The sequence below is a fragment of the Dysidea avara genome, chromosome 1, assembly GCF_963678975.1.
Source record: "Dysidea avara chromosome 1, odDysAvar1.4, whole genome shotgun sequence".
Taxonomy (NCBI): Eukaryota; Metazoa; Porifera; class Demospongiae; order Dictyoceratida; family Dysideidae; genus Dysidea; species Dysidea avara.
Window position 1 is genome coordinate 10,374,665 of NC_089272.1, and position 26,870 is coordinate 10,401,534.

Here is a 26,870-nt window from a genome sequence, read left to right on the forward strand (position 1 = left end):
GATCCGCCCCTGGGCAAATAGTGAACTTCACTACAAATTCTTAGTGATGCTCACTATTTGCCATGGTATTACTGTTTGATTTCCAAAGTTGGGTCACATTTAGGATGTCAATTCATCTTTATAAAGATTGAGATGTTGCCAGGCACTTGCATTAAATACAGTATAGCTATACCATCATTAAGTCAGTGGAACAAGCCATAGCATGAGAAGGACAACAGTGACAATACTAATAGATTGGACTTGTAGAATAGTGTTCAAAGCAGCATGCATCATTTCGGGAGCTGTGTATGGGGACATTCACACTGAACTCAAAATGAGATTTTTTCCCAAGATAAATTCTGAATTAGTAGAATAATTAAATAGCAAAGTATATAGGAGAGGTGGAGCAGTAAATGAGTCTGGACAAACTTATATAGCTAGCAATGAAAGTCACACATGGAGTTAGAAGTATGCAGCTGCAGACAATGATGGGTGACATTCTGGGAACATGATGCCCGCTCAGCATGGTATTTTATATTTTGAAGCTCCAAGGCAATACTTTTAGACTCTTCACTTTGTTATCACAAATAAATTAACAAGCTACTGGCAGTTAAGAGACATAAAAATATGAGACTGTTCTATTATAGTAGCTGACTGCTCTATTATTATTATTATACAGGAATTAAAAAAGGCAAAGCCTGTAAATCCTGATCCTATGTTACAATAAATCTATGCTAAATATAATGTCATTGTTCAAGTTGTCAAACAACTTCTTGAATTCATCAGTTGATTGAGCCTCCACAATACCACTAGGAAGGGAGTTCCAGTTGTTCACTACACGGTGAGAAAAATAATTCTGTCGAACCTCTCTAAAAGCAAATTGCTTGAACAGTTTGCAAGAGTGCCCTCTAATTGCTGTCCATGCTCTTGTAAAAAAAGTAGTTTCATTCACATTTAGATGTCCATTTAATATGTTGTAGGTCATGATCATGTCCCCACGAAGTCTCCGATACTTATAGAGTATCTCGATCTTTTGTAAAAAGTATTCGGAAATTCCTTAGCCTGCAGCTCATAATAAGTAGACTATCATGTTTGGAGGGAGGAGAGACTACTTGCACAAGTCCTCTTTTGCATCAATAAACCATCTTTAGTGCAAAAATAAGAGTTGGTTGTAGTATTGTGCATGTGATCTCCCAGCTCCCGGTTCCTGGTTTTACCAAGCAATCTTGATATTTTCCTAACAAATCGACCATCATTAGTACTTTGTTGTAAACCATTGTCAGGGATTAGTGATCATGATATCGTGTATGTGAAGTCTACTGTAGAAGTCAAACAACAAAGCAATCCCTCAGTGCGATCTTATAAACTCTGGAACAGGGCAAACAATGATATCATCAGTGAATACATTACAAGATCTAGTGAACAGTTTTTAGCGGAACATGATAGTTGATGTTTTATGGAAAGTGTTCAAGGAAATGTGTCAAAAGTGTCTAGATATGATTCCATCCAGAACTTATAAACCTGGCCATAGTCCCCCTTGGATGAATCCCGCCATTAAACGTCTATCTCACAGGAAGCAAAGACTATATAATTTGGCCCGACATTCCAAGTCTAGTGATGCCTGGCAAAAATATCGACAGATTAAGAAAGAAGTTCAAAGGGCATGTCGGCAATCCCACAACTCCTATATTCAACACTTAGTCACCCCTGGAACATATTCTACAACTAAGAGGTTATGGAGTTACATTAAGAGTCAAAAGAAGGACTACTGTGGCATACCACCATTACTACAAGGAGACACTCTGATCTCTGATACAGCAACCAGAGCAAGCTTATTGAATGACTATTTCTCACCTGTCTTTGTTAAAGAAGATTTAAGTTCTGTACCACATATTGAAAATTTACCTATCCCACTAATGGAACCTATCAGTATTAATCCAGAAGGTGTTAAAAACTTATTAGAAAACCTGGAGATAAACAAAGCTCCAGGTCCAGACCAAATTCCACCCCGATTTTTAAAAACCTTACATTACGCCATTTCTTGTGCTGATCTTTAGGGCCTCTTTGCATCAAGGTCACCTTCCATCTGAATGGAAACATGCTACTGTTGTGCCTGTTTTTAAAAAGGGAGATCGTAAATTACCATCTAACTACTGCCCAATATCCTTAACATCAATCTGTTGTAAAGTTCTAGAGCACATCATCTATTCTTCCATCAGCTCTCATTTGGAAAATCATCAACTTATTCGAGAAGAACAGCATGGTTTTCAGAAAAATAAGTCCTGTGAAACACAACTGATCTACACAATTCATGAATTTGCAACAATACTTAATGACGGTGGAGAAGTGGATGCTTTATTTCTTGACTTTAGCAAAGCTTTCGATAAAGTTCCACATGTAAGACTTCTTCAAAAACTTGAGCATTACAGAATTTGTCCACAACTTGTCAATTGGATAAAAGATTTTCTTGGACAAAGACAACAGCAAGTAGTTCTGAATGGTGTAACTAGTGAGCAGTGTGAATTTATCTCTGGCGTACCGCAAGGTACAGTACTTGGCCCTTTACTATATACTTGTTTTATTAACGACCTACCAGCTCTAGTGAACTCTCAGATACGACTCTACGCTGATGATATACTTACTTTTAGACCGATTTATTCAAATGAAGACACTTTAGTATTGCAGAGAGACCTTGATGCCATAGTGAGGTGGAGTGAAGACTGGCAAATGTTTTTCAACCTTAGCAAATGTGTACACCTCAAGATCACTAACAGGATATTAACAACTAACTCAACATATTTTCTGAAACAACATCAAATTTGTAGATCTACCAGTGCCACTTACCTGGGAGTAACAATAGATGAACACCTGAAATGGACAAACCATATCCAACATGTTGCCTGTAAAGCAAACTCAGCCAATGCCTTTTTGCGACGTAATATTAGCTTTTGCACTCAACAAACTAAGAAGCTGTGTTATCTAGCAATGGTACGTCCTATCTTAGAGTATGCATCAACTGTCTGGTCTCCATACACTAACAGTAGCATCTACAAGTTAGAAATGGTCCAACGAAGAGCTACAAGGTTTATTACAAACAATTATTCACCCTGGGCTACGGGCTAGTGTAACTGAGATACTACTGAATCTACCAACTCTTGAACAGCGACGGAACAATTTGAAGCTAGTTATGATGTATAAAATGGTGCATAGACAAGTTCACATCGATAATGGAACCTATTTCAGTAATCCCAACAGCAAGCCAAACACGAGGTCACGATCAACGATTTTTGCAGCCACACTGCAGAATTGATTCTTACCTTTACTCTTATTACCCCTCTACAATTAAATTATGGAATAACCTATCTAGCAGTACTGTGGAATCACCTACCTTAAGGTTACGGTATAGTCACGGGCAATCATTCAAAATTTTGAATGCCTATCGATACTTTTTGAGAAGCCCATAAAACCAGTCTAGCAGCATGAAAAGTTTTAAATGTAGGTGAAGCTCTTCATATTTAATGTTTTTTATGTAGCTACAGTGTAGTTTGAGGCAGGTGGAACACTACAATTTGTTGTAGTAACACAAGTAAGCCAGCCCGTACATCGCTCAGCTCCAGCTGTCACTACCATGTTTTTCCGCCGCCAAATACAGCAAAAGCTGTAGGCTCTATTGGCTTTTCTGGGGCATAGTGATACTGTATATTAAATTTGTTAGGTCCTGTGGAAGCGTTTTTGGCATGTTTCTCCCCAGTGACTCGGATACAAGCCTTCAAAGAGCTTGTTTCACCTGAAAAAACTACTAAAAGTTCAATAAAACGTCTATACTACCAGTAACTTAAAAAATCGCTTCCACAGGACCTAGATGTTTTAGTTGTTTAGCCACTTGTGTTGAAATTATAAGGATTCAGTAATCTGTTAGTCTGGTTTTTGGCGGCGCGTTTTTATAAAACATCGCTCTATTGTAGACCACACACCCAAGAACAGTCGTTGTTCTGTAGTAAAAACAAACAAGCACAATTAGTTGTATTGCTAACACAACACAGTTGTTGAAATTGTTTATCCCTGCTTGGTTTAAAGCAGGTTTTGTAATTTGTTCCGCCCACGCATTTAAAACTATTCCGTAACCTTAAGCACATTTAAACAATGTATTAAGTATAGTTAAGTACAATCACTACAATTTATTCTTAATTGTACTATATACTCCATATAGAGGTTTCTGTACAGTAAACAAATAATAATAATAATAATAATCTCCCGCTCCCCTCCCGGTTTTACCAATACCCGCAGTTGAGTGCTCTATTGCAGCTTCCACTGACTAGCTATAGGGAGAATCGATCTATTTTCATCGTCTCAATATCAATAAATATATATATTTATTGAGACGATTATTGATTTGGAACAGTCTCCAAATCAATGACATTTATAACCTATCCCTTGCAGATTTTAAACTTGCATTAACTAATAACTAACTTAATTTTTGTATTAGCGTTTTACCCCTTTAAGGGCTTTGCTAATGAATATATAAATATCCACCTAATATGCTTGCGTTAGGCTGGCATAGCGCCCAGCCTATTATGCTTTTGATTGGCATATTTAGCTACCACTCTTTAATTAAAAGACACGCTAATTTAGGGAATTTTTAAATTAAATGCTGGCGCGTAATATAATCAATCACATCGCGAAGGGCGGCGCGGGTGTCAAGCTCAGAAAACAGAACTATACATCTTCGTGCCGATGTTGTCATAGGTAATTTACATACACATGATAGCAGTAAACTAAAGTATTATTGGTCCTGTAATTACGTGGTCTGGGTGACGACCGTGACAAAAGGGAACTTCTAACTTGCTACGTTACGTACCTCATCATACAGGCCATCGTTAGTTTTCTAATATGCATTAATGTGTATCATTGTCCTAATGTGTATGCTAACTCGTATCATGTTTTATTCGTTTCATTCAACAAAAGCCGGGGATGTTAGAGGGGAAGTACGGCAAATACTTGATGACGTAATGTCATACAAGTGCGTTTCTGCAATCATTATTATTGAAATATAACGTACTGGAATCACGCCAAAGGCCACCTACTTAATGTTTACCCTGATGATTGCTAGTGTCCCTACCCTGAGGGATAACTTCAGAACCCCTCGGCCTGGTTATCAACATTGATAGCTAGTCACATGAAGCAACTATAAGACTTATAAAAACTGCTTTATCAATGTTTTAGCCTACTCAAACCAAGGGAATTTGTCATATGAAGTTGTTAAAGGGCAATCATGTTGTCACTTTGCATGGTCTTAGTGTGTGTGTGTGTGTGTGTGTGTGTGTGTGTGTGTGTGTGTGTGTGTGTGTGTGTGTGTGTGTGTGTGTGTGTGTGTGTGTGTGTGTGTGTGTGTGTGTGTGTGTGTGTGTGTGTGTGTGTGCGTGTGCAGCTACATGTAAGCTGTTGTTTTCAGTCCCGACACCATAGTATGACTGTATTACCATGAAGCATGCAGGCTGAGCTACCCTAATTCAATAGCACTAGCATGATTAAATTTTATCAGTTTCATTAAAGGCTTGCCATACAACAGGGAATATAGACAGAAGGAAAAGTAGACCAAACAACACTTCATCAGCTTTAATGAGTTAATTGTTGATAGATTTAAACACTTAGTTTAAAAGGTGCTTCTGCAAATTGAAAGTTGATGAATTTACTTGATTTGTTCTTTCACCAAAATTTCCTATTGTACAATATGGACATCACTTGTCCAATGCACTCAGTCACAGCTATGTGATCAAACTGACTTTTAGAGAAACTATTATAATGCTTGCACTGTTACTGCCCCTGTGTCTTAGATATCTTTTACTGATATTTTTTTGCCCTGTCCAAGAGGTTAAGTTTATCATACAGCTGTACATGTGCATACTGTAACCAATGGTTTAGTTGATTCAACATGAAGTGAAAGGTATTTTTGTTGCTGTTTGTGGATTGCTTTTCAATTAGAGTATGTCATCTTCAGTTTATGGAGGATCACTTGTTAACTATATGGTGAAGAGTGAGCAAGGTAATCAATGTCATTATCTATCCTTAAAACTGTAGACTTGTACATAGACTGTACATATACACCAATTTTGTGCACATATTGTTTGTTATCTCATATGTACCCGAAGCTTTCCTTAGCAGCTCAAAGCTATAACCACCAAGAGGCGGTGAATATAGAATCATTGCCTTATATAGCTACTACAGGTTCATTAGAATTTGATAACTATTGGTATCCTAGTATCACAGCTTTAGTACTATGAGCTCCAGTGTACATATGCATGTGTTTAGGCATACGTATACACTGATATTCTTATTTTGCAGCCTTCACTCCATTCCGATCATGTTACTACTTGTTGTATCAGTGTTTGGTCCCTAACCCCAGGGAGGGGTTATCCCTGTTAGTTCAACACTGTAGTGTTCCTGATAACTTTGAGAGGGTCATCTTGTCTGGGGGAATACCCAGACTGTGTAATCAAGGAATATTAAATTATCTACTCATTATACTGAGAAGGGACAAAGACTTTGTGAAGTTTTGGAATGTAGTGAGGTTACTAATTGATCAACCTGAACTGAGGAAAGCTGTGGAGAGGATACAAAAAGGTAACAAGTTGCAGTTGATGATGATTGTACAAAGTATAAACTGAAACAATAATTAACTACATATGTACGTACTTATGTACAGTACATGTGTGGGTGTGTGGGTGGGGGTGCGTGGGTGTGGGTGTGTGGTGGGTGCATGTGTGTGGGTGTGTGCTGGGTGCGTGTGTGTAGGTGTGTGCTGGGTGCGTGTGTGTGCTGGGTGCATGTGTGTGGGTGTGTGCTGGGTGCGTGTGTATGGATACATGTGTGGTATCAGTTTTTGGCGATATATAGCTAGCTAGCTGATGTACAACATTTTATGATTATATTCTTTATGTTGCAATATGAAATTATATCGCAGTAGAGTGTATACCTACAATGCAAGCTTATAAAATGACATCTCCAGTTTTGCCAGGACTCATACAGCACTGGCATTCAGAGTGTGGTCATACTGTTTGGTATTCTCCTAATGTATTCTATCTTTCCTTCCACTTGGAAAGGCACCCGAGACCTGTTTACAAAGTTAAGGAGAAATGTGGGCCAGTGAGAAGATTTGTAGTTCAAAGAGCCACTGCAATTAGTAGAAAAGATGACAAAGGAATTGCAGTTTAAGTTGAATATGAACATATCTTGAAAGCAAATGAATATTTTTAAAAACTCTCAACCATATAAAGTATGTGCTATTACATATCTGTATTATATATATATCAATATGTGTGTTTGTGTGTGTGTGTGTGTGTGTGTGTGTGTGTGTGTGTGTGTGTGTGTGTGTGTGTGTGTGTGTGTGTGTGTGTGCATGTTATTGGAATATGGATGGTTTCATTAATACAGGTTTGTTTGGTCCATCCAATCTAACACATTCAATTCCTTGTGTACATCCAACCATTATTGAAGATGATCTGGATTTGTTTCCATTTGACGGAGGTATGTATGTATTTGTGCATGTTTGTGTACATGTGTATAGAAAATACTACACATACACATCCGATCTAAGGTTCATGCTGCAGTACAGTTTAATTCACTAAATTAGTAAAGTTATATGGACTATAAAACAGTGTGATGATAAAGAGAAGTAGTAAACATCTCCCATACACCATTAAGAAAAATTAATAGCAATCTGTTGTAGCATAGGTACATTATGATATACATTTGCCCAATGTGTTATTCTATTAGAATACATAGCTTTTGTATAAGTGTATAAGGGTGACTGTTTTATTAGAGTATGTTGATCTTGCTGATCTCAAATGACTGTCTGGTAGAAAATATCCTTCGTGAAGCATTGAGAGGCTTGATCGCTGTATTTTGCTGTAGTAGGACTGTTCGTTACAAGTGCAGCTATCTAGTCTTTTTGTAGAAGCGTAAGTGTTTCAAATAAATTTTGCATTGCCTATATTAGGTATTGATACAAGATTGAATGTGTTATTGTCATGGTACTGCAATGCCTGATTTGACATTCAACTGTGGTCAGGCAGGAAGACATAAGGATTGGCAATGTACAAAAAATTGATGTTAAGATTTTTGTAATTCTAATGCTAGATTTGACATTCGGTAAACTAAGACTCTTCTATGAATGCATGTTTAGTCATGTAAAATTTGGTGGAACTTTTTTGGATTCGGTACTATACTACTGTATGAGTGCTACCTGTACACTATGATATTACAGGAGCACCATCACTGGTTGGATATGAATATGATTGTTGTATTAGTTATACAGTGACTACAGTGGATGTTCGTAGTTGTACTAGGTGTACCAGGGTATCTGTAGGTGAAGAAGTGTCTCTTGACCATCATAAAGGTCTGTTAGAAATTAATGCTAACATTCACATCTGTACATACATAATGTGTTCTCTAGACTTCACAGAGCTCCAGTCCCACTATAGTGTACTAGTGAGGAGCATGCCAGATGACTACATGAATACAGTGAACCAGTTGGAACGTCACCTCACTGGGGATCATATTGGGAGTATACTAGAGTGTGTCAATGTGTTCACTGCCAACCAGAGAATACTGGACTGTCTCATTGAACAGTTAAATGACAAGGAAGATGTGTTGGACTTGTGTAGCTGGTTGAGTCACATCAATGATGCTCCATTGTTGACTAGTGCCATAGAGGACCTTAAGAAAGGTACAGAGTTACTAGATATAAAATAATTTTAATCTTGATTTTAGATGTAATAATTGGTTTAAAATCATGTGGTTCAGCTGGATCTGGTGGGGATATTAACTTGGAGACATCACTTTGTCCTAATGACTTGTCAAAATTTAGTGTTACTGATGATCCCTTGCAATCAGCAGCAGATGTATTCACTAGAATGCACGTTGATCAATATGGACCAAAAGGTAGAGCAATTATATATGATTAGTATTTTGCGCATACACTACATATGTACACATGTGAAGTTCAGTTACAAGTATATCATCATGAGTCATTCTTCATGCATTACACCTTTAGCTCTTGCTGTATTGAAGAAGCACTATAACAGTTTGTGGAGAAGTTTCCCAGAAGATCACATGATCACACTGTCTACATTGTGTGGAGTAGTCACTATAAATGAAGAGATAGTTGATCTTGTCACTTGTTTGCCAACTTCAGAGCTATCCAATAGAACTATCCTGGACTATATTATATACACCATGAATGGAGAAGATCAAATAATGAATTTTTGTGATTTGATGGAGTTGCTGATTAATAATACACGACTGTCAAAGGTAGTTGGTGAATTAAGGAAAGGTACATACATAGCTAATAAAGACTCTATAAATATAGTGAGGCTTTATGTACAGTATATTATAGTTATTATAGATTTGACTCCCTGTATTTCACATATCACATTCTTTCAAGTCCTTGGTGCGTACATATCATGTGATGTCTTTGGGCTGTATGTTAATGAGAAAAAAACTTCTTTTAGTCAATGCTATAAAATTAACTTTAAATACAGTTGTGATCTGTATCATCTGTTGCCTATCTATTCTATGCATATACATATGGTGTGATCTGTATCATCTGTTGCCTATCTATTCTATGCATATACATATGGTGTGATCTGTATCATCTGTTGCCTATCTATTCTATGCATATACATATGGTGTGATCTGTATCATCTGTTGCCTATCTATTCTATGCATATACATATGGTGTGACCTGTATCATCTGTTGCCTATCTATTCTATGCATATACATATGGTGTGATCTATATCATCTGTTGCCTATCTATTCTATGCATATACATATGGTGTGACCTGTATCATCTGTTGCCTATCTATTCTATGCATATACATATGGTGTGATCTGTATCATCTGTTGCCTATCTATTCTATGCATATACATATGGTGTGATCTGTATCATCTGTTGCCTATCTATTCTATGCATATACATATGGTGTGACCTGTATCATCTGTTGCCTATCTATTCTATGCATATACATATGGTAACGCTCAAATGCAATGTCGTCCTGCGAGAGTGCAAACAGTGAAACAATTTGCTAATTAAAGAGTGTGACACCTGTTTTGCTTGCAAGTGTTCATCCCAAGCAAAACAGGATGAATACTCGCAAGCAAAATGGGTGCCACGCCCTTCAATTTGTGAGTTTCTTATCGCTTGCACTCTTGCGAGACATTGCATTTAAGCGGTACTGTATATTAGGCTAGTTTTGAGATTAATTGTGTCAGATGTTTGAAATGTTTAATGGTATTAGCCTTGTAGTATAAGGATGAATTTTTAAAACTAGTTCAGCAATGCATGGCATGTGCTTTTTGGATCAGATAAATATCCACTTGTGCGGTAACCTTCAAACTCCAATTCTTTTCATGCAAAGAAAAGTGTAAATTTTTGCATATAGATACCACAAAAATGTTGAGGATACAGTAAGAGAGAGTACGTGGGTACTGTAAGTAGCTGCTTGTAAACAGTCAGTTTCATTTCAGGTAATGGACCACAGTGATCATTCCCGTTAATGATTTATCATGTATCAGAGGCGATCAGCAGCAAGAGCAAGATATACTCTTATAAAGCAATCACCCTAGTACAGCAATCATAAGTATTGTTATTAACGCTTTAAAGTGGCCATGTACGATATAGAACAGGCACACATGCATACCGTTGCTAGATGTTATAGCAAAAGGTGGACAAACTACTGTATTGAAATGAGAGATGTGCAATGTACAGTGTAGTGTGAGTGCAAGCAATTTAAAAAAAATCGCTAATTAAAGGGTGTGGCACCTGTTTCATTTGCGAGTATTCATCCAAACTTGGGATGAATATACTCGGGAGTGAAACAGATGCCATGCATTTGGTTAGCAAGTTTTTATATCGCTCGCACTCGTGCATGACGACATTGCATTTGAGTGGTATATGTGCTACTTTGGCATTTAACAAAGTGTAGTAAGATGCTAATCTAGGAACTTTCTCACGTAGCTATTTTGTAATACCATTATGTCTCTCACTTCACTACTTTTTATCATGTGGATTCCTTTTCATGCTTAACTCAGCAATTTCAATACACTAGTCTGCATGTACGTAAGTATTATTATGCATCTCTAGCTTCTTATGGATGTACAGAAATACATAACTATTGACTGTTGAAAAAAAAAGAATTGTTAATGGTAACAATGAGTGGACCAAGTCATGGTTGTCAGTGTGCACATTGTACACATGCATGTTCCCTAAGAAGCACTTGAGTAAGCATTTATCATTCAAAGTAAATTTATGTATATTTCCTAGACTGCAGAGATGTAGCATTACATATATAACTGCTCAGTTAGCGTATGGGATTGATACATGCGCATATGCAATCCAAAATGTATATGATAATAATTACATAACATAACAAAGGAAACATAGTGCCAGTAAAACTTCTATGTAGATCATTGTGGACTCACCATCTTCACAGAAAGTGTTAACATTCATCACAGGTTTAGTATGTGACATCTTCTCTGCCTCACCACTAGTACCATCTTTGGATGGCGTGGAGGATTCCGGGAGTAATGATTGGAACATTTTACATTCAGTAGCACTGTGAAGCTCTTTAAACACCATAACTGTTTATCAATAAAGCGCTTCGATACAGGAAAGAACATTGAGTTTATGAGGTTTTAAAAATATCTCATACATTTGGTAAAGACAATTCAGGCACGCAAACATGAAAACATGTTTGTTCCAGTACAAAACCATTGGCAGTGAACACATGTGCAACTCTTTGATATGACTATATTTGGAGGGGGCTCAGGTAACTGCGAACTGACTATTGATGGTATTACAGAATTTTATGATAGGGTTGGCTAGCAAAAGAATGGCCCAGACATGTTGGACTAAAGCTACAGACCTGAAATAATGAAATTCAGAAGTGGAGACAATTAATGCATCTAGAAGATATCATTATAAATACAACAAATACACTATAATTATATCAAATTTGATGGCTGCTAGGGATATACTATGAATGCATGTATATTCATGTATCTCACCACATCACACAGTAATAAGTAGAGCAGCTGAGTGTTTTTGGAGTCAATATTCTAAGTATTAAAATAATGAATAGCTAGAGTGTCAGCTAGAGCTGTGAACCTGATAACAAATTCAAAATCGGTTAACTGGTAACTAATAACTGGCAGTTAACTGGTTAACTGGTTTCTGTGTAATATAGTGATATTTGCAGACATAATGACACTTAACATGCCTACTGAAAGCTTTAGGATGGTACCAAAGTGACCATCAACATCCTGTCTTGCAATAACAGTTATTACAATCACATACTTTGAGGTTATGTTAACACTTGTCAGCAGGGTAATTTATGGTTTACCAAGTGGGTGGGCAAAACCGGTTTAAAGGCTTCTTAGCTGGTAATCAGCTGACCTAGACAATAGTTACAAACTGGTTTTTTGCATACCAGTTCACAGCACTAGTGTCAGCTTATTTATTCTGTCATAAAAAGATTTACAGTAACCAAGAGTACATAGCAGATCTCTCTATTATGGACTCTTGCAACTACCAATGAAATAATTAATGACAAAGAGAAACAGTAAAGAGATAGATGATATAGGTTAGAATCTACTTGTACCCCTTGAATCAGTGGCCTCATGTGTATATGCGAATGCACACTTGCTCAAACACCTGAAAACCAGACTTGGAAATAATTGCTTCAACTGTCAACAGGTTAAAGGTGTTTATCATACGGTCCGGTACAATAGTACAGCATAGTAGGGATCACGAAGGTTTGGGCATGGCCCATGAAAAACATCACCCAAAATCCAGCCTCACTTTTCCCAGGTGATGGGACAGTATTGTTTAAGTAAAACTAAGCCCATACAAGCCTTCAGATCGACCTGAAATGCTTTCAATAAGTTGCTACGGAATTTTAAATATATATAAATATATTTAACAGAATTTTCTAGTGACCAACTGACTGACTGACTGATGCCTTCAGACAAGTGTAACTTGATAACAGCTAAGGCTACGGGGCTTGATTTTTTTCCTTGTTCGACGTTACTTCAGCTGGACACGTGCCTTTTGGCATACTGCAGTACATACAATGCATTCTTTATGGACTTACCAGTGTCCTCCTTTGTGTCCTATTCATCTTTGCTGACAGCAAAAAGTGTCAATTTGGTAGTACACGTGATAGCTTTCCTTCGTAATGGAAATCGCCTGTATTTTTCATAGTGGCTACTTTGATTACAGAGGTGCTTTTCAAACAGTTCTTGATTCGTAATGGGTTGAACATAGCTGACAATGAAGCATAATGGATACTTCACTTTTCAGACAATAATTGGTAATTGGGGTGCGTGGTTCCATTTCTTTCTTTTGATGCGGTATGTGTTGGTTCACCAGTCATAATAATTATTAATTTCAAAAAAATTAACAAATAAGTCCTGCCTGCCTGCCTGCCTGCCTGCCTGCCTGCCTGCCTGCCTGCCTGCCTGCCTGCCTGCCTGCCTGCCTGCCTGCCTGCCTGCCTGCCTGCCTGCCTGCCTGCCTGCCTGCCTGCCTGCCTGCCTGCCTGCCTGCCTGCCTGCCTGCCTGCCTGCCTGCCTGCCTGCCTGCCTGCCTGCCTGCCTGCCTGCCTGCCTGCCTGCCTGCCTGCCTGCCTGCCTGCCTGCCTGCCTGCCTGCCTGCCTGCCTGCCTGCCTGCCTGCCTGCCTGCCTGCCTGCCTGCCTGCCTGCCTGCCTGCCTGCCTGCCTGCCTGCCTGCCTGCCTGCCTGCCTGCCTGCCTGCCTGCCTGCCTGCCTGATTCCTTCAGACAAGTGTAACTTGATAATGGTTAAGGCTACAGGCTTGATTTTTTCATTGTTCGACATCGCTTCATCCCTAGATGTGCTTTTTGGCATACCGATGCGAGCATCATGGACTTACCTTTGTCATCCTTTGTGTCCCATTTCTTTTTGCTGACAGTCCAAGGTGTCAATTCGTGGTTGCGCAATGCATGGCTTCCCATTTGTAAGCTGGAATCGTCGTAATTTTTTGTGGTGACTGGATTGATTGCAGAGGTGTCTTCATTTGTAACACTGTGTAATGGGCTGAAAATAAGTGAAAATGGCCATTTCACTTTTAAGCCAGCGATTAATAGTTGGGGTGCACGAATCGTTGTGTTTTTCGTGGTAGCTGGATTGATTGCAGAGGCGCTTCTCCTGCTGTTCTTCATTCGTAGCGCTGTGTAATGGACTGAACATAGCTGAAAGCGAAGTATAATGACTTTCAACTGATAGCTGGGGTGCACGTTCAGACAAAAACATTAACTCTGGTGTCATCCTTTCTTTTGATGTGGTATGTGCGGGTTCACCAGTCATAATAATGTTACAATAAAGTAAACAAACAAGCATAAGGGGGATTAAATGTTCACTAGTATATCTGCAGGTGTAGGTGACCTCCCTTGTTTCCCTACTTTTTTTGTCTATGATCCCTAATTGAACTTAAAATTCCAAATTTTTCCTTATATTATGTGTATAGTTATATTGTATGGTTTATATAGTTATAGCAGTTTAGAAGCAGTAGATTGGAGTCTCTACAAAGGGAATTTTAAATGTACTTTACATACTCATGTATATAATGCTTAGTTTTGTGTCCTGTGCTGTTTATATTTCAGTCACTAATTTTGCATATGTATATGGTAGTCACCATGATTGTATTAAGTGCATCCTTGCCTCCCCCCCCCCACAGGTCGTACAATGCTTCACAAGTATTATGGCATGCTATGGCAGAGTTTTCCTCAAGATCACCTGATCACACTTAGTAGACTATGTGACCTACTACCAGTAGATGAAGGACTAGTGGAAACTATTGTGTCCTACTCTAGTTCTGATATGGCTAACAAGAGGATACTCAATGCTGCCTTGTCTAACCTCAAACATGACAGCCTAGTATTGGGGTTTTGTGCTCTTGTTGAGAAGTTGATAGATAATCCCAAGAAGGCTAAGATGATTGAGAGTTTGAAGAGAGGTGAAACACGTTTGTCTATGCACTGAATGTGTATGTGTACGTACATAGACACTGATACATACAGTTACCATACCAATACTATACAGATGTAATTAAGGGATCATTGTATGTTCGCATGCAGATTAAGTACATTCATTCAGAATAGGTTTGCATGCACCAACTATGGAACATGCGTAAATAGGTAGGTGAAAACCTAATATGTATATTTCCAGCATGATACTTTACTGAAACCAGCAACTTTGTACAGTGTAAATTCAAAGATTGAGATACCGTATACATATTGAAGTACTACCTTAATAAAACAGTCACCTAGCACTGCAGTTCAGGGGTCACATGACTAGATAACAGAGCAGTGAGTAGTAGGAATACATGTACGTGACATAGTGTTAATCATAAGTTCAGCACTTGTGCTGTAAAGTTTTAAAAAATAAAGATAATAAATAAATAAATAAGCATAATTATCATTCAACAAACATAACAAACCTAATTCAATGTACCAGCAAGTTGCACAGTAGTTTGTCTGATATACACACAGTAGTATGCAAAGTGTAGGAGTGATGATGTGTGCATTTGACAGTTACTCTTTTCCATTAACACTTGTATGTAACTTTATTTTGAAGTATTCAAATCGTTGTGTATTCAAAATTGTCTGCATGTGTTCAGTGGCTGCCCTGTAGATACATATGTATAAAGATCACATGGTAAAATTTAATGACTGCATGGCCTGCATCACTGTAGCCTTGCAATTTGTATACGTATGTAGATTGCTTAAGAGTTATGGAGAAAAAGTCGCCCACTTTGGCTAAGACGTCCGAAGATGTTAACACATCAAATGATGGACAGGATACATATAGAAATGGTATGATTACCCAATGTGTACGTATAGTGCACAGTAGCTACAGTGTGTATATAATTTTATTATTCGTAATACATTGTTAGTGGAGCAGCTGTACTTGTACAAGAACCATGTAATATAACCAAGACACACAGTAGCATGTAATATAATACCATGAAGAAAATGTAATTTTTAAATCTCATAGCTCCTGCATTCTTATGATACGTAATTATGAATCCTTAAAGTTCAGCTGATTTTCTTAATTTTCCTGCTGCATCCATTTTTTCCACTTACTTCACAACATTGCTGTATACGTAAATACATATTACCTTGAAATTTGGCTCAACTAAACGGTGTACAAAGCAAATGTACATGTGTACCAAGTTTGGTCCCAGTATGATTTTATTATTACACTGAGCCACTGCTACCAGCCCTGAATTTCTTCCATATACATACATACTTGATTGTTCAGTTTCTGTTAATATTCACATTGACTAACTGTGCATTGACACATATTAGTCAATCATTTTGGTTGTAGTTATTTGTATGTATACCATAATTCACAGGTGGTGTACAAGTTGCCACTGTCAACAATGATAATACTCCTGCACTAGTTACTAATAGTACAGATTCACCTGCTGAAGATGGTGATCCTTTGGTACTCCACTTTCTTCCGTCCAGTGTTACACCTAATGGTAAGTACAGAAATGAGCATGCGTATATGTGACACAATTGAAATCTTGTAACTACAGGATGCATGTTTTGTGTATATACGTAGCACTGCTAGTGTGCATAACTACTGTTACAGTACTATCTTATCAAACAGTATGGGTAGTACTGGGATCGCCTCAAAGTGAAGCGTGCTGCCGATATTGCCACCTTTAAAATTCATCCTAGAAAAATATTACGTGACAAAAATCACCTTTGCATAATAAAATTAGTCCATCTAACATGAAATGCAGTATTGTAAACAAGAAAACGCCTACCAGTGACAGGATTTTTTTTTTTTTAATCGGCAAAACTCAAAATTTAGTCTGCCTCACTGCCTGCTTCACTGCTTTACCACATTCAACGAAGCAGCGCATGGCCACCATTTTATGCCACAATAACAAACTGACGGGTGGGATGTGCCTTTTGGGGTTCTGACGAGTTTGTTCCCTCTGCGCCTTACCTTTCCTTTTATCTTCAATCAGGTTGGTGGTCTTCTTCTTCAAGCATCAAAACTATATCGAGAGATTAATTGTCTGTATCAACACTGTTACCTGAGCAACATATTTAGATGCCACAAATTATCTCAGAAAGCACTTACGCTGCTGAAAGAGCGAGGCACTTATAATTTCCAGTCAATGTAGTGTTGCACGTGATACTTTAAAGCTGATACAAAGCAGCTATAGGTTGTCACTTCAACTTTTGCCAACACCTGGACTGCAGTTGACGAAGAGATTTGTTACTTATTAAAGATGGTCTAATACTTGACGGCTTGTTCCACAACCAATGCATTTTCTTACAGATGAAAAAATAACAATAAAATGTATGTAGATCTTTTGCAGATGAGAAAATTAAGTATATTTATTAATGCATAATTAGGGACATAATTAGTTTTAATCCAAAGTTTCATCCAAGTCAGATGGTTCATCGTTCATCCTTGGGCAGTCCTGCATTTGACCCCAGAATGTGTACAACCATTTTGTTAGTGACATCCATGCTTCCCACAACCTGTAAAGAAACAACTTCAATGGAAACAGTTCAAACAAACGGGCCTTCCTCACATGGCTTAGTCCTCAAAAACATAAGAACATTTCATTTGCACAACCAGCCAATCACTTGGAGTGACATACAAGTGTACTTAAACCATGGACAATGTAGTGCATTGATTCGCATTTGTCCTTCAGATCACTTTCAATTTTTCTTCTTTGTACCTCACCATCTTTGTAATTCCGCATGTGTATCTGTAAAGTAATGAAAATGAAAATAAAATAAAAATTGTTTCTCTGAACATGTACACTTGCCGCCAAGCAAGATCAGTCAGCGAGTGATTGGATAGTATACTGAATACTCAAGTGGATAGTTTCTCTGACGAGAAGATTTTATTACTTCATCCTGTTACTCGAGACAACTGAAAGGGCCTGTTCGTTCAAAAAAGTTAGCAATCTGCAAGTTAGTTTGCAATTAGAATCTCATTCACAATCACACCCATCAATTAAAGATCTAGGTGGACTAATAATGATAGAGTACAGAGACCACACCTCTTAACAGTCTAGTTTTTTACTTAGCAGTAAACAAGATGACCTCATCCCTTATTGGTCTGCTAGCTGCACATCCCTTGGCTGACTCGAGATACACTCTAATACAACCGTCACTCTAATACAACAGTCATGTATGATATTCTAATAGAACAGTCACAATGTAGCTAGCTGTGCCCTACAACAAAAAACCTATGTAGTATTTTTAAAAATTGTTAATTTTAAAATGAAGTAGGGATCTATGTAATAAAAAGTAGTGAAACAAGATATGAATGATGGTATTGCAGTATAGCTCATTGGGAAAGTCCCTACTTTGGCACATTAGATATTATTTTGCTTAATTCCAAAGTAGGGACTTTCCCACTGAGCTATGCTGTAATACCACCACTTATATCTTGTTTCACTACTTTTTATTGCATAGATCCCTACTTCATTTTTAAATTAATAATGTTTAGTACCATATGATGCTATACTGTTGTAATTATCTATGCATGTATACCCCCATATATAGTGTCGTATGCATTTCCAACACAATATTTTCTTTTTTGCAGCTGTTGCATTGCTAAGAAAATATTACAAGGTTTTGTGGAAAAGTTTTTCAGATGATCACATCACAAATATTGCTCTACTAGACGCACATGTAGAAGTCAAGGAAAGATTCTTTAATGACATTATAACTGAGAGTGATCCAGGCGAAGCTAATGAGAAGATACTTGGTGCACTCATACTATGGCTAGATGGAGATCGTAAGATTATGGATTTCTGTAAAGCAATCAAACTTCTTGCTGTAAAAAAGAAATTTCACAAAGAAATATTAGAGTTTGAGTTAGGTACGTGTGTGCATAATATTAGCTACATGACATTATATGCATGCACATATGTAATATGCTATTAGGGTGTATGTTAATGTGTACATGCATGAGTTTGATTTTATCATACAGTATGGTAGTACTGTATATTATAGATCATGGAGGTTTGGGTTTTTCTGACCAAAAATATTACCCAAAAACCAACTTTGCAATACCTTCCTCCTTGCCTACCTGCCCGCCCGCCCACCCACCCACCTGCCTAATTCCTTCAGACAAGGTAACTTGATAATGGCTAAGGCTATGGGCTTGATTTTTGTTTCACTATTTGACATTCATATACATATATACAGCCACCCACAGATCCAAAGGTGAGGGTGTGCATTTGTATGTACATACAATACAAGTAATCACAAGGGTATGTGATATGACCTGATATATAACCATGCAGTTATTGCAGGCTAATAGCCTATGGCAGGAATCCAATTATTAAAGCCAACATATGTAGTGTAACCACTGGATTAATTTTGTAGACATACCTGAATTTTTTTGGATTTGGGTGGACATCAAGTAACATTACAGTTATTGGGGCGTCTGGATTCAGTGGAATGGAATGGTGGAATGGAACGGTAATTAGATAAGTTCATCCAGTGCTCACCTCTTTATAAAGACCACCAGACCACCTCTTTATAAAGATCATTTTACTTTAATGTTTAAATTGCTGCTATCTTGTTGTTTTAGAGTGTATCCCCATAGGATGGTCTTTAACATGCCTAGAAAAGTCAGAGTGATATATGTGACTGTCTCAGCAAAAACCCGACTTGTTCGCACAAGCATGCATATTGAGAAAAACGAAATTTAAAAATAATTCGTAAAATTATGCATGCTACAAAGAAAAATACACAAGTTTTTATTGGGCCAGCATTCAAAGAAGGAAGACTCAAATCGATTAAAACTATATACCATCTTATTCGCCTGCTCTTGGAGAATTCGAACATCATTGTTTCGTTTCTGTAGCTTTAACGGTATGTGTGGTACGTGCATTTGTTTACGATGCGGTGAACGTAAACAAGATCGTCATCGTTTTTTCTACCAAGCCGCTTTCATATTCATATGCGCAAGTGTCTACAGGGCTAACACTATACCTTGGCTGATGTGCTGATCCATGGTGAACATTTTAAGCCAAATTGCAACGTTGTAGACTAATCCAAACGGAAGTTATGAATGCGAATGTAAGCGCCAGTAGTTTATTTCCAGTATAGTCACTGTACAAATCGATTATCTTACTCTTCCTACTGGCTAGTGCTATAATTTCAAAACTACACACCACAGAAGGCTGAAACTTTGGTGATCCATTCCTTGGACACTGCTAATAATGCTGAGTGAATAAAACAATTTTTTTTTAATTGTGCGAACAAGTCAGGTTTTTGCACATATGATTGGTAATACACCATGCAAAAGAGCTTGGCTGTACAAAAACGACACATTCATGAAACTTTAAAAAGTAACTGATGACTAAAGGAGCTAATATCTGTCGAGGCCAAGAAATGAATGTTATAATAGCAACAAATACCGCATTTACTCCATTTGTGCTACACCCTCGAATAGTTTGTATTGCAGTGCAGTACTAATGAAGGGTCTTTATCCTTGTTTCTAAAAATAAATTTAATTGTACCGCACCCTCGGATAGTGCCGCACTATACTTTCATAATTACTCTTTACCTGTTCTCTCATACCTTTAGTATTAATCTCCATCTCGATTTAAAGAAGGCATTGTCCTGCTAAAACTTAAACGGCTGTCACATAATCGAAATTCTGGATATTAGTTAGTAAATTGACCACGTAGCACGAGGTGTGCTACAGGACTTCACTGAAAGAAAGGTCCTGTATAGAAGAAGTATGTAAGTAGCAACATGCTATGATTGTTTTATAAAACTATAATGTAGAATAGCTATAGTAGTGGCAGATTTAAAATATTAGTAGCGCACTCTCGAATAATACCACAGTGCGTCACTATTTGAAGGGTTTTATCCTTATTTTTGGGCAAAAATTAATAGTACTCTTGGGGCACAAATCAAGTAAATACAGTGACTATAATTTATAAACTTTGATCTTTCATCATTGACTCGTTCAGTCTTGCTGCATTCCTAATTATTCCCTGCAATTACCTCTAATTAGCTAGTAATTTGGTAGCCTTTTTCTCCTCTACAATGACTATTGCAAAAGAACCAATTTACTAGCCAATTAGGCTTACAGTGAATTAATCAAGAATGCAGTAAGACTGCACGAGTCAATGATAAAAGGATCAATGTTATATGTGACCCAGTCTGAGAAAACCGGGCTTGTCACCTATTTAAAAGTATCGAGAAATGCCGGTTTTAAGTATTTAGTGTGTTGTAGCTCGCCAATGGTTGAAGCTACGTGTACCAATTTTTCACACGTTTTACCCCAATTCCTTACCTTCTAGAGCATCCACTGTGCAAGTAGCCAACAGCTACGTACGTTTCCTGCCATTTTAGATAGTTTTTAAACCGAGGTTGACTGTATCAGGCGAGCTGCAAATTGAGTGGGAGGTGGGGGCCCTGGAAGGCGGGTAAGATGGTGTTCAAATATTGAAAAGGGAAGCCAAGGGATGAATTAGGCCAAGTTTTGAGCCATTGAGGTCTCAAAACTGGCTAAAATGAAAGGAAATTCACAACAGAGGTACTTATTCAACATCACAGAGCTGTACAGCCACATACAGTCATCCCCAGGCTGACCAGAGCTCCATTAAGGCCCCACAACACACGTACGGATCGCCACTGGGCTTGGGAAAAGCAGCCAGCAAAACCATACCACTCAAGTCTAGCTGATTTTGATTGTGGAATTAGATATTTTATTCATGTAGCTTTGTTTCCTGGGTGAAAATCGAATCTGCTGATATGGGCGATAAGACCGATTTTCTCAGACTGGGTCACATATAGATTATTGTAAATTATAGTTAGTTGCCAGTATTAACATTCATTTCTTGGTCTTACCAGATATTAGCTCCTAGTTTTAGTTGCCGGTTACTTTTAGTTTTTGGACACATCTTTTTGTGCAGCCAAGCTGTTTTTGTATGAGTGCATTATTGTATCATAAATTAGATGCCACTCTGGCTTTTCTAGGTATAACATGTGGGTACACAATTTATTGATAAGACTGTCCTATAAAGTAAAACAACAATAAGACATTAAAGTAAAATGGTCTTTATAAAGAGGTGGTCTTTGTTAGAAGGTGGTCTTTATAAAGAGGTTATCACTAATCGAAATTACCTAATTACTGTTCCATTCCACCATTCCATTCCAGTCCACCATTCCATTCCACTGAATCCAGACGTCCCAGTTATTGTTAATTTGCCCAAAAAAAAGTCCAGTTTTATATTATCATTTTCTACATAATATTTGATAGTTTTATGTACATGTGATATATTTCTAAAGAATGCTTGAAGATATTTAAGGGAGTACAGACTTCTTCAACTACTCACACTAAACCTGATGATGGTGAGTAATGTATTGTAACAAAAACCAGTCATGTTATCATAAATAATTTGCCTATATTTTGAGTTATTCTACTTTGTGATTTTACCTAAAATTTTCAGCCCTTTTTGCAAATGTTTTTTGGCTATACTATAGTATGTTCACGTTGAGCTGAAACCTGAAAAACTGCTAAAAATTAAAAGTGGATTTTTCTCAACAGAGTTAACATTTCGGCCAACCAGATGATTATTGGTAACAGCAAAGGTGTCAACAACAGACACATATTGTTTGGCTCCATTACAAGTTCGGGAAAGGGCTATATTAGGCATTGTACTTATATGGCTTTCCCATAAGAAATGTATTGTGAAAATTTTGATTGGTCATAAATATTATGTCAAACATTTGAACAACAAGATTTTGAATTATTTTTAGTGGGTCAAGCAGTACTACAAATGAGCCAAATTTCAAGATCGTGTGTAATTGCATCCACGAGTTATTAAATGCTTTTGCGGATTCAGCTCAACGTGAACGTAATATACCCAAGTTACAGAATGTAGATATTCCAGTGATATTACTTTTGTGATTATGTACAGTTTTTGCCCACGTGCGCATGCCTGGCTATCACTTGTCCAGTCATATTTATTATGAAAGAAGTTGACAGCACATATGTATATACAATAGGTCCATGGTACTTACATACTATGTATATACACACTTATGGGTGCACATGTCTATGAATACGCATCAATAAAGTGATTATAAAAACCTGAGGTGATGTCAATAATTACCCAGGTGCAGCCAAAGTAATCACTGTTGTTACCAATGACTTTTAAATCCTTGGAGATGCCATATTACAAGTGTCTATTAGTAAGTGTTTTTATAGACTTATGTATTTCTAGTACCACATGCTATACTACCACGACAGTTTAAAATGCTACAATAAAGAGGTGCAAAAGGTTACCTGAATACAATTTCTTTGATACAGCTCTGCTTGCAATAGCGTTGATGTTTGTTTTGATGTGTTAAATATTAATTGTTCACAAGAGGCTAATTGCATTACTGCAGGTCTCATTGTGGTTGTAAACAAGTGTCCTATTACGTCAGGTATCTTAAAGTATCAACAACACACCAATGTTGAAACCGGGTCACTACTGCTGACCCGGATGACCCACTGACCCGGATTTGACCCGGATGTGACCCGGATTAATTAAAGCCGAGACGTGTTTTGGTTAGTCTCGAGCGAGTGAACGAGTCTACATTTTGAGCGTTCGATTCGTGTTGAGTAAATATTGCAACTTCAGCCTAGCTGTAGGTTGAAGACCAAAAAAAAAAAAAAAAGGTCTTCACCTACTAACAATAGCTACCCCTCACCATAGATACCCTCAGTTTTGTGCTACATACTACACTTACTAACAAATGGGCGTGGCTGAGCATATGCTGGTAATGCGATAATCGGGCGTGGCTCACGTAAGAGCTACGCGATAGCGTTTATAAGTTTCCACATCGTCAAACGAACAATTTCGTTTCTCACGTGATCCAATCCGGGTCAGACCCGGATGACCCGGAGAAAATGTGACCCGGATGACCCGACCCGGTTTCAACGCTGCAACACACCACTACAGGTTTCTTCATAAATAAGAGACCTCTACACATCAAGGTAAACTCTGCATACCATTGTCTAATTAACAGTAAAGCAATGCTGAGGAGTGATTTACCGTGTATTTGCCATTGCATACTTCAAATACATACTAGGTACGTAGTAGATTTACCAATATTCCGATAAGCGATATCTTAGCTACTAAATTACTAGTGTTGCACCGATATCCAAGTTATTCAATTATTTCGATAGCCGATATAAAGCAACAGAATTATATAGCTGATACCAATATCTGTAAACTAATAACACTCATCCTCATTATTAAATCACTCATATTAGTAACATAATCATTGATATACAGCTCATTCTAGACTAAAATGTAAAGTTAGATGTATACCACAAGTAAAAGTTACTCATTTGTAAACAGGTTTTAAGTGTATTTTACTACTGCCATACAAGTGGGACAAGTGGCTGGTACTATACATAGAAACCTATAACCTCAGTTTACTATGGGAATGGCTTGTAGTCACTGCTAGACATCAACACACAACTCAGTTACCAAATAACTTATGTTATTATACTACACAGCACAGTAGAGATTAACACCGGTTTTGATCAGCTAGTATCCAACATTGGCCTGATACCAATTATTGAACCAATTATTGAACCAATTATTGAACCAATTATTGAACCAATTATTGAACCAATTATCGGTGCAACACTAAAAATTACTGATCTTAATAGTGATACCAATACCAATATTTTTTTAGGAGTGGGTTACGTACATTTGAGGATTTTGGTATAGACACTGCAATAATGTTTCTAACAAAGCAGTTGCTAAAATGTTTTTGTAAAATGAAAAAAAAAAAAAAGATTTGTGAAAAAGAAATGGTCTGAGCAAAGAAATAAGAATTAGCCTAACTTGGGAATCAAACCCTTGGTCACTCTGAACTAGTTACCATCTTCAGCTTACATTTTACTCACGTTGCTACAAGATCAAACATAGAAAGTCGAGTAATTGTACCATAAGTACTAGTAATAGCATGGGTAGCAGTGAAATTTGGGATAAATACCATGAGTGTTGTATTGGAAATTTACCATTTTCAATACAACAAGAGTGGTATTTATCCCAAAATTTCACTGCTATACCCATGCTATTCCCAGTTAATACCATACTTGCTGTATATACGTATGCTGTGCATTAGCGTTGCCATGTACGCAATTTGTCACTATGTACTAAACACGCGTAAACACTAATTGGCGCTACATTGTTAACATAAATTTCTAGCCAATGAAATTGCAATTACAACTTTTTCACTGCTGTCAGTGAAATACGGGATAAATTTCACTGCTACTATTGAGACTTTTGTATGGGCAGTGAAACAGGTATGGTATTATATATTATACTGTAGTAGAAAACTTTGACAGCATAAAACATTGGTGAATTATTGTCCTTTAATTTGCCAATTTTTTTTCCACCAAAGTATATCGTCATCCATCATCAACTAATGCTGTGTTGGGACATGTGACAAAACACGGTGATTCATTAAAGTTTTACGCCAATAATTATTACCTAAAAGTTTTATGCTGCCAAAGTTTCCTACTTTAACCATACAGTAGTACTAAAGACAAAATATCTGTTAAATTGTCAACTTTGTACTGATTCCCGACATTATAAATATTGCAATATCAGAACCGACACTGTTATTTATATCAGTGCGCCAATAGTTATTGTAGCGATAATATTGTAATGTCTCTATCCATTACATGTACATGTAATGCCATGTACGTATGTATTATACATAGACTCTGCAAGTCATCAAGTAAAACAGTCCAATCCTTTATTTCTGCAGCAGCTACCATCCACTGTTAGTCCTGAATGTAAGATCAAAATGTGTCTTTATCAATACATAATTTCTTCTGCATTTTCATAGGTCACTTATTGCTCAAAAAATATTACAACTTCATCTGGAGGAGCTTCCCCCAAGATCATATGGAAACCCTAATCAGATTCTGCAAAGTGTTTCCCATACAGGACAGTACAGTGGATGTTATTGTCTCATCCAACCCAGCAGAAGGGAATCAAAAAATGCTGAAAATTTGCATACTGGGTATACAAACCAACAAAAATTTAATCGATTTTTACTATGCAGTTGAAACTATTATTGATAATCCAAAGCTTTCTATGATCATGAAACTTTTTAAACGTGGTATGTATGCTACACTGTACATATACTGAATGTATATCTATCTTCATGCATTTTACTTACACATAATTATGCATGTATTACATTGCTATGGAGAATAATAGTAATAGTAAATGCTATATGTTAGACTACAAAAGACAAAGGTATAACTTAGAAATGTGTGTAACTATGTAAAACAAATGACAAGGTGGTTACAACAATTTATACCTGTTAGGTTAGGATAATTCAAAGGCTGCAGCACATTATTAAGTACTTGACAGTGCTGGACACTGTCAAGTACTAATAATAATAAGAATACTGACCACAATTGCATGTGATCAGATTATGAAAAGGTATTTTCCCACTCAAAATTTAACCCATTTTTTAAACTTTAAAGCTTCGTAACATTTTTTCATTGAATGTAATTGCCTGAATTTTCCATGAGTGCAACTACATTACTTGGCTGTATTTTGATGCTAAGAGCAAGTTAACCAGTATAAGAAGTCTAGTATTACATTATTTTGTTTGCATGGCATAACATGTACAATGTGTGGAAAAGGTACCCTTAATATGGTCACAATTTTATTATGAAAACAATCATAATTGCATACTTCATAGTCTTAAAATCATTGAAGATACTTACACTAGCTACAGGGTAAAACAAAGCACAGCTTGTTAAAATTTTGCCTGAATA

General features: G+C 37.2%; 1 protein-coding gene across 1 annotated transcript in view; it reads left to right on the forward strand.

The window, feature by feature from the left end:
* Window positions 1–4,634: 4,634 nt before the first annotated feature.
* The window catches only part of LOC136256645 (uncharacterized), a 35,766-nt gene continuing 13,530 nt past the window's right edge, over window positions 4,635–26,870 (forward strand). The window contains exons 1-15 of the mRNA XM_066049650.1: window positions 4,635–4,725; window positions 5,962–6,022; window positions 6,322–6,600; window positions 7,411–7,503; window positions 8,243–8,374; window positions 8,432–8,704; window positions 8,749–8,919; window positions 9,032–9,310; window positions 14,734–15,012; window positions 15,776–15,871; window positions 16,414–16,542; window positions 18,642–18,920; window positions 22,355–22,417; window positions 25,797–25,871; window positions 25,925–26,200. Of these exons, the coding sequence (XP_065905722.1) occupies window positions 5,965–6,022; window positions 6,322–6,600; window positions 7,411–7,503; window positions 8,243–8,374; window positions 8,432–8,704; window positions 8,749–8,919; window positions 9,032–9,310; window positions 14,734–15,012; window positions 15,776–15,871; window positions 16,414–16,542; window positions 18,642–18,920; window positions 22,355–22,417; window positions 25,797–25,871; window positions 25,925–26,200 (2,482 nt within the window). The 5' untranslated portion in view covers window positions 4,635–4,725; window positions 5,962–5,964. The remainder of the gene's footprint in view (window positions 4,726–5,961; window positions 6,023–6,321; window positions 6,601–7,410; window positions 7,504–8,242; window positions 8,375–8,431; window positions 8,705–8,748; window positions 8,920–9,031; window positions 9,311–14,733; window positions 15,013–15,775; window positions 15,872–16,413; window positions 16,543–18,641; window positions 18,921–22,354; window positions 22,418–25,796; window positions 25,872–25,924; window positions 26,201–26,870) is intronic.